Source organism: Triticum dicoccoides, chromosome 5B, assembly GCF_002162155.2.
Source record: "Triticum dicoccoides isolate Atlit2015 ecotype Zavitan chromosome 5B, WEW_v2.0, whole genome shotgun sequence".
Taxonomy (NCBI): Eukaryota; Viridiplantae; Streptophyta; class Magnoliopsida; order Poales; family Poaceae; genus Triticum; species Triticum dicoccoides.
This window is the reverse complement of record NC_041389.1, coordinates 224816484-224825565: the sequence shown is the minus strand read 5'-3', so window position 1 is coordinate 224825565 and position 9082 is coordinate 224816484. Positions and strand designations below refer to the sequence as shown.

The following is a 9082-nucleotide window of genomic DNA, read 5'->3' as shown; positions in this document are numbered from 1 at the left end:
TGGAGAAGTAGGTCCTCGGCTACACATAGTGCTTCTCCACAAGCCCATTGTCTCCAAAATGATGGGATGTCCACTCCCTGTACCACAATTGTTGAGCTCCCCAAGTAATTTTCATTTGTATCCCGGCAAACCACCGCAGCAGAGCCGTCCCTTCCTGCTCTTACTGTCACATCGACATTGATTTTTTCATGATTTAGTGGTGGTGCTCGGGGGCGCCTACTTGCATTAGCTGTGTTTCTCGCCACTGGGCTGCTGCAACCTTCAGCTCCTTCTCATTGACAATTTCCAATTCATGTAAGTACCTTGAGATGAAAGAATGCATAGCTTGCGGCTCTGGAAAACTCCCTCGTGAATAATATAATTTGACGAGCGCCAAATGAGAATCGGCCGTGTTTTGCTCACAATGTGCAAAAAAGGAAAAATAAACTCAGGCACAAGGCTGAACGCACAGAACGCAACCCAATATCAGCCCACATTGCGAAGCCCACAACGCACGCACAGTGAGATGAGATCCAGCCGCTCCCTTTTCATAAATATGAATTTTCACGTAGTGCCCTAAAATCAACCTCCCCCCGGCCTTCCTTTCTCTTCCACGAACACCGGCTCTTCCCTCGTACACCGCCGCCGCCGCCGCCGCCGCCATGGACCCCAAACTCCTCTCTATGCAGGAGGAACCATCCAACCAGAGAAAGAAGGATAAAAAGAGCAAGAAGGAGAAGAAGCCGAAGCCAGCGGCCGAGGCCGAGGCCGAGGAGGCAGCGGAGGAACTATCCAACAAGAGAAAGAGGGATAAAAAGAGCAAGAAGGACAAGAAGCGGAAGCTAGCGGCAGAGGCCGAGGAGGCAGCGGCGGAAGAAGAGGCCAAGAGCAGCAACAATAGAGGGGTGGCCACAGAGGAACCGGATCAAGGAGGGTCCGTGGAGAAGAGCGTGGCGGTGACTGGGAAGGGGTTCGCGGACCCCAAGTATGCGCCGCTCAAGTCCTTCGCCGCCGCGGCGCTGCCAACCCAGGTGCTCGACTGCTGCAAGGGGTTCGACCGGCCGTCGCCCATCCAGGCGCTAGCCTGGCCGTATCTCCTCGATGGCCGCGATCTCATTGGCATCGCTGCCACCGGATCTGGTACTGTACAATTCTGCAATTTCTGCTCCTGTTTCGTTATCCTATCTCTTCACCGTGTTAATATGTTGCGTTCGTTGTAATTTCCCTATGCCAGGGAAGACTATTGCGTTTGGTGTGCCGGCGCTGATGCACGTCAGGAAGAAGCTGAGTGAAAAAGGCGCCAAGAAGGGGTTGCCGCGATGCCTCATGCTGGCTCCAACAAGGGAGCTTGCTCAGCAGGTAAACCTGTACCGCATGTTCATTGTGCTGTCATTTTCAATGTTTTGGGTAGATGCTATTCATCTGCTGTGGCAGTAAATTAGAGCTACTGGCGTCAACAATAACGACACGTGATACAGCTAGCGTGTGATGCTCTGCGCACTTTCTATATTTCTTCATTGAAGTGTTTCAGTTAAAGCCATATCTTTGTGGCTTCCCTGATTTGGCATAATTATTTATGAGGATGACCATGTTACTTACATTGTCAGTAGCATAGTTTTTTTTGGAGTTTTTTGTACACACTTTTACTTAGCCCCACTGCCACTTTTTCAGAATCATTAATATTGAATGGTTGGTAGGAGCAGTTTTTCTGAAGTGCTTAAGCATGTGCCATTGTCAACTCTTATGCGCAGTTTTCCGTATCTATGATTTTCAGTTCTTTCCAACTTGACCCCACTTGCTATGCTATCTCTTGAATCTTTTCTGAGCAGCTTAAAGGGAATCGCATAATCATGTTTTAACCTTTGTCTACAGTTTCACTGTCATAGATAGGCTGTTTTGCTAACTGGGATATTGCCATATTCTTATCATAAGAACTCGGCTCTTTGGAATTAAATATACTGAAATGACTTACACTTTATTACTGTGTTAGATCGCAGATGTACTTACTGAAGCTGGTGCGCCATGCGGGATAAATTCAGTGTGCCTCTATGGTGGAACATCAAAAGGACCCCAAATATCTTCCCTTAAATCTGGAGTTGTAAGATAACACAAACTCGATTTTTTATTGCTCACCCTACTGATTGTTTCATCATATCGTGATTTGAAGTTTTTCCTATCCAAGAGTTAGCCTTATGAATTTTTTCGTTGTCTGGCCTTCCATTCGCTTATTTTGTTACTGTTCTACCAGGAAATAGTCATAGGAACTCCTGGTCGTATGAAAGACCTCATTGAAATGGGTGTTTGTCGTCTTAACGAGGTTTCTTTTGTGGTAAGTTGACTGTATTTCTGTTAGTTCTTTTGTTATTTGTGGTTGTGATTTGCAAAATAATAATTCTTATACGGACGTAACTTGAACATCATTGTGTGATATTTTATGTTTGTTCTGGAGTTTGTGCTCTAGTATTCTTTTAGAAGGCTCATACCTGTTAACAGAAACTATATTGCATTATATTAAGATCTTGAATACAGGACACGGCTCATACATGTTAAGAAAAGTAAGTGCATGATTGGGCTCCAGTAACATTGTAGCATACGGTTGCTTGTTTTGTTGAACATTTGTACGTGAAAACGGTCACGTGGTTTAATCAAATTTCCATACATGGATAGTTGAGTGATAGGTCATCGGTAAAATAACTATGTATGACATAAAATGCTTAAATTATTTCCATAGGTTTAACTTTCTTTTTACCTAACCATATCATGCTGTTGTCACTGATCATAGTATTAACAAATTGGTTTACTTATTTACATAACTTGAACTTCCAGGTTTTCTCATACTCATAGCACCATGTGGGTGCCCAACTCATAATTGTGAAAAAAGAAATGTTGGTGGTAGAATGATAATAGTTATTTACATAATTCTAAATTCTTAACAAACTGATTTAGTTATTTACATAGCTTGAACTTCCAGGTTTGCTGATACTCTTTAACACCATCTGGTTGCCCAATTCATAATTGTAAAAACACTGTTGGTGATACAACTCAAATTAGTATGAACAAAATAACTGAAGGCACCTCCCCTTCCCACACCCTTCTCTCTTTTGGATGTAATTAACCAGCAATGACTAGAATTAAACACAGGGTGGTCATGATGAAAAGTTTCATAATGAATCAGCATATGGCAGCAGTGCAGTCACCTGCAGCGTTTCTTGGGATTACTGCCGATATTGTGCTTACCATTAGTTCATCCATTCTTGCATTGAATTTTGTCTCTATTGTCGAATTGAGTTTCACAAGTATCCCATTAAGACATGTTTGTATTTTGTAGGTTCTTGATGAAGCAGATCGGATGCTGGATATGGGTTTTGAACCCGAGGTCAGGGCGATTTTAAGCCAAACATCATCGGGTTAGTCTCTATCCCGTGTGTGTTTGTATGTGTGGGCGGGTAGGGCCAGGAACTGCAGGGTCTGTTCTATCATTGCTATTGTTAGTATTAACGTTGTCACAATTATGTTTCTAGTCCAGGTTATGGATAATTGCATATTGGTAAGAAAGAGTAGTAGAAGCAAGTACAAGTTGACCATTAGCTGTAAAGTTAGTGAATGCCAACCAATAGACAGCTAGTAGGGTTGGTCTGTAACTCTATAAAAGGACCAAGAGTCCTCCTTGTAACACAAGGTTGCGCAGTATGGATATCTAATAAAGCTTCCTACTAAGTAGTGGCTCTTTTGTGTACGTGTGTATGAAGCACATCAAGACAGAATCCCATTTGTGAAACAAGTCTCTTCAGAAAAGAAGAGTCCTGGGTGAGAGCTAGTAGCTACTTCTAACAGTTATCTTTCCATACCATGTCAGTACTATTTGTTTGGTATTGAGCACATGTATGCCAAAAAGTTGACATACATTAGCGCAAGAGGGATGACAAAATAACTAGAGATATGCACCTGCACCTGTGTTTTTTTGCTGGATATATAAGCTTGCTACCATTTTACCCTCGGTTGTAAACTTAAGCTGTCTATGAAGTTTGAGCATGCTGTGTTTAGTATGATGTAGAAATTGTGATGATCGTATTGTGTGGAAGGAATAGGTCGGTACTCGGTACTTTGACCTTCTACATGGACTGCATTCAAGAGTCAATGAATTGCCATGGCTATTCACACCGTTTACTGCTTATCAATGCCTATACTTTAGCAGCTTACTGATACCAATTTTTTTTCTGGATGTCTCTGTATCAATGGCCCTACAACTTTTCTTTTCTATATGACCCATAAATATACAATGCCTTAATGTAGTGCGTCAGATGGTTATGTTCAGTGCAACATGGCCTTTTGCTGTCCACCAGCTAGCTCAAGAGTTTATGGATCCGAATCCAATAAAGGTAATGTTTCTCTGTTTTCACCTTTCATGATACCTGATTGCTTGTTGCTGACCTTGTGACACCTTATCGTAGGTTGTTGTTGGATCAGAAGATCTCGCAGCTAATCATGATGTGATGCAAATTGTTGAAGTATTGGATGATAGAGCACGGGATTCAAGATTAGTTGCTTTGCTCGACAAGTATCATCGAGCACAGAGGTATATTGCTGTACAAATTTCACATGCTGCTGGTTGCCGATCAGCAAGACAGATGAAAGCTGCAACAATTTAGAGAAGGTCATTAAATAGAAACAGTGGTCAGCTAATCAGCTTGAAATCATAGAACTATTTAGCCCACCTATCCCCCTCTCAGATTTTCAACTTCAGATTCCTAGTTTGGCAAAGAAATGATTCCACAATTCGCATCAATCTATTGTTTGACCTTTCTTCCTGTACATTTCCATCATAGGTCTGGAGGCTAGCATATATCCCCACCCTTCTCCCCTTAGATCTTGCAGGCAGTCAAGTACAATTGGCGGATCCATACTTCCCTGTTCTCTTACCTTCCCAGTTTCTACTGCTTCCAAACATTGCTGTCCTGGTCTCCTCTCTAGCAATCTTTTCTTGTGGCTAACTTCTCAGAACAGCAGTATGCTACGACTCAGGATATATGCGATATTTAGTTTTAGTATTATTTGATAATCTGTCGAGTATAATAATATTGCTTCACACAAACTTGAATTTTCAGTATATATAACACTTTACCTGTAGTCCTTTTTTTGGCCTGAACTGTTAATATGGGTCTGAGAAAATTCACTTCCTGTGTTTGATGCAACAGCAACCGGGTTTTAGTTTTTGTGTTGTACAAGAAAGAAGCTGGGCGAGTAGAAGCAATGCTTAATAAAAGGTAGCATTTTTTTTGTCTGCAAGTCAATACTTCTATTACATATTTCCTCTTCTTTAGTTTAATCTATATATGTTTATTCTGAAGGGGGTGGAAAGCTGTTTCTGTTCATGGAGACAAGGCTCAGCACGATAGAACAAAAGCCTTATCTTTATTTAAAGAAGGAAAATGTCCTTTAATGGTATGCTTATTCTCCGACTTTCATGTACTCCTGAATAGTTTGCTTGTAGGCTAGCATTTAAACATAACCTCTTCCTTATTTTGCGATCTGAGGTTGAACCTTGAAGAAATCTTCTGTGGAGCTTATTGATATCTTCAACTATTTATCAATGTCTTTCAAAAGATTAACCTTATAAACTTAACCAATATAATTATGAGAATTGCTTACCAAATATAATAATCGTTCTGGCAGTATGGCAAAATCATGATATTAAGTCTCAGCATTGCATCCTTTGCATTTTATCCTTTATTTTGCTTTTCATCCTATGATTTGTCAGCGTGTTTGCTGGGACATGGATTTTCTGCGCCCAAGCGCAGATGGTGAAAATCAATGATTGTAGAAAATTCGTGAAGTTAAAAAAAAATCTAGCATGATACTAGAGTGAATCATGTTCGCTCAAGTTCTTTTGATTTCTTTTGTTAGTTTGTAGTCTACATTAAAAGAATAAGAAAGAGGAGTGCTTGGGCTCGTTTTCTTTCACAGCCCACAAGAATGTTAAGATTTTCATGAAAGTTAAAATGTGAACATAAAAGTGAGACATAATGTACATATTAGAATGTTTTGGATGGATATATTTATGTTGGAAATAGGGTACCATTGGACATTATCCACTGCCCCTTGTTTGTTATATAGTACTTCCTCCGTTCCATATTTCTTGTCATGGTTTTAGTTCAATATATTACTTTTTATATGGCTTTCTTGTTTCACCAAGTCAGTGTTACTACATTGTAATTATTGCAGATTGCGACGGATGTGGCTTCACGCGGACTTGACATTCCTGATGTTGAAGTTGTCATCAATTATAGTTTTCCTTTGACCACGGAGGATTATGTACACAGGATTGGAAGGACAGGTCGTGCAGGCAAGAAAGGTGTTGCACATACATTCTTCACTCAAGCGGACAAGGTAACTTGAGATCATGTATAGATTAGAGACGGAGAAACCTTGAAAGTGTTATAAGTTACTCATGTATATACTAGAGACGGAGAAACCTTGAAAGTGTTAAAAGTTACTCCTCATGTAATGTTGCTGTTTTAATCTCATATACAGGGACTTGCTGGTGAGCTTGTCAATGTTTTACGGGAGGCTGATCAGGTTGTTCCTCCAGCCCTTACAAAATTTGGCACACATGTGAAGAAAAAGGTTTGTGGCTAGCTGGGAACTTTACATCTTATATTTTCCTTTTAGAAGTTATATTTAAGCATATGAAGAACACACATGGTATGGACAGCTGCATTTACCATAACATATACATCAGTTATATCAACAGATAAATAATTATACCTATGGCCTTTGGTTTCAATAATACCATATGATAAGTTGGTAAGATGTTGGCCGATATTTGATTGTCCACCTGGTACATCAGCATGCTTTGTCTGATATGTTCCTCATGGGGGAAATTGTATATGAAATTATGAATGGGTTAATAACTAACTGAAATGTGATACTAATGCATAATTTTCGTAATGTTGCATATTTTCTGATGTTAGTATATAAGATTCTTATATTACTAAAAGGTTCTGTTGGTTTTGTTATCTTTTACTGGCCTACCTTGGCGCAGTGGTAACCTTGTGACCATGAGGTCACGGGTTCAAGTCCTGGAAACAAAGGCTGCGTACAACAGACCCAAAGTGGTCGGACCCTTCCCGGATCCTGCGCAAGCGGGAGCTACATGCACCGGGCTGCCCTTTTTCTTACTGGCCTATGTGGTTGAACTTTACGTCTGAATGCGTTCCAAGTAGTTTCTAATTTTCATTAAAATTTGAATTGTGATTGTAAAATATCAAACACCTGGGAAAACTGTGAAAATCTGTCTTGATGTCGGAACATATCGCCTGATGATCAAAAGTGCATTTGTAAGGTCATATCGTAAGCATTCATGATAAATTACTTCAAGGAGGCTGTATTGTTAAGCCTGTCTGTTCTAAGATTTGCTGCAGTGTTTTAAATTGAGGATGCAGTCTGTCATGAATGACCTTACATAATGTGCTAATTATTCTTGGGCAGGAATCAAAGATCTATGGTTCCCACTTCAAGGAAATCACAGCAGATGCTCCTAAATCAACAAAGATCACATTCGGTGATTCGGATGAGGAGTAACTAACTTACCTTGCTGGTGTTGGTCATACAACAGTAGAAAATTCATTCGATACTGTAGTATCATTTAGATTTAGGTCAATCCTTTACTTTGTTTTCCTGAGGGTGGTTTCTATGTTCTTTTTGGAAGTGAAGAAAAAACAGTAAAGCTTGAAATGTACCAAAACAGTATCGGCAGCCTATTATGTCAAAGCTGGTGATTCCGCGGTGCACTTGTGTTTGTTCCCTTGGAATCGCTGCACTGTTATCGGCATATAAAATTGTAAAATATCATCAGGAAAAGTTCCTGTTGTCCACGTGTCAGAAAAATAATACTTAGTAAAATCGTGAAGATCCACATACACACACGCAAACTCAGACGCACGACAATAATTCGCTTCAAGTTCATTTCCACTTAATTTCATTATCAGTACTAAAGGCATCTCCAACGCTTCCAAGTTTATTTCCATTCAATATAAAAAAAAAGAGCATCTCCAATAACATGCCGCAAATTGGATGCACCATCTGTCCGTGGACCCGGATAGGATAATGGCCATCAAACGATGTGCCCGAATTGAACAAATCAGAAGATTTGCATGTGTGCGAATTGAACAAACTGGATGATTTGCATTTAAATCAGACCAAATTCATGAAAAAGATAAGACAAATCTTGCAAAACAAAACTACAGAAGTGGACATGGCATTATTTTTTAACATAGCATAGGTTATCCTAATCCCATGTCCTACTCTTCCCTGGACATGGACGGTTCTGTCTCCCACGTCCCGCTCTTCGCCAAAGTCCGGCGCGTGGCCGTGGACGTCGCCGGTCGAGGTGAGGTACACGGTAGGTGTGCATGGCTGTGGACGTCATAGGTCGAGGTGAGGTCCACGGTAGATGTGGACTGGCTGGCCTCATAGTTGTTGCGGCCTGACGTGAATGGTGGGAGCTGCCGACGTTGATACTGTTCCCGCCTGCGTCGCCTCTGTTTCCGCCTCCGCCGTGGTCTCGTCGAAGGGCGTCATGCTCTGCCTACATGACACGAAGCCGCCACCACTCACAACGGATGGTGCGGGCACTAGGCATGGACTCGTACAACGCCCACTACTCATCCACGAACGTCGGATTCTCCTCGACCATGGCAGCCAGCCTCCTCGTTCGCCTGCTCGTCAACGTTTTGTCTCTCCATGAGTCGGTGATGTTCGAGGAGCGGAGGTTATACCGTCGCTCCTCCTGCAACATCCAGGACACGGAGCCCGGCGACGCAGACTATTTTGGCTCCTCCTCCTCCGCCATGACGATCTCGAAGTGCGTCTGTGCCATGATGAAGCTGACGACCAGTGTGGGCTCGGGCTTGTTGTTGGATGCCTCCTCCATCGCCCAGTTGTCGTCCTCCGAGCTCTCCTGCGACGAACTCGTCGGCAGTCCGACATGTATGTGTCGTGCACACCGGGTCCGCGAGCCATTCGGAAGGGCCACCATCTCATGCTTCTGCCCCGATGAGAGTTGCTCCCACATATCACTTGCAGGTGACGAGAGTTGCTCCCA

At 42.0% G+C, this 9082-nt stretch overlaps 1 protein-coding gene across 1 annotated transcript; it reads left to right on the top strand.

The window, feature by feature from the left end:
* The first annotated feature begins 561 nt into the window (after positions 1-561).
* Positions 562-7769, top strand: LOC119308151 (DEAD-box ATP-dependent RNA helicase 5-like). The gene is made up of 12 exons (XM_037584266.1): positions 562-1119; positions 1214-1338; positions 1970-2077; positions 2228-2308; positions 3308-3386; positions 4273-4358; positions 4431-4555; positions 5175-5243; positions 5328-5421; positions 6202-6366; positions 6511-6603; positions 7468-7769. The coding sequence occupies exons 1-12, from the start codon at positions 642-644 to the stop codon at positions 7558-7560; spliced, it is 1596 nt and encodes a 531-aa protein (XP_037440163.1). The 5' UTR covers positions 562-641; the 3' UTR covers positions 7561-7769.
* The last annotated feature ends 1313 nt before the right edge of the window (positions 7770-9082 follow it).

What these genes read in the sequence shown, in the direction of transcription:
- LOC119308151 (XM_037584266.1), top strand. Translation starts at nt 642, where the DNA reads ATGGACCCCAAACTCCTCTCTATGCAGGAGGAACCATCCAACCAGAGA. An exon ending in TTTAAGCCAAACATCATCGG is followed by an intron (nt 3,387 to 4,272) that starts GTTAGTCTCTAT and finishes GCCTTAATGTAG; the next exon opens with TGCGTCAGATGGTTATGTTC. An exon ending in GAAGCAATGCTTAATAAAAG is followed by an intron (nt 5,244 to 5,327) that starts GTAGCATTTTTT and finishes TTTATTCTGAAG; the next exon opens with GGGGTGGAAAGCTGTTTCTG.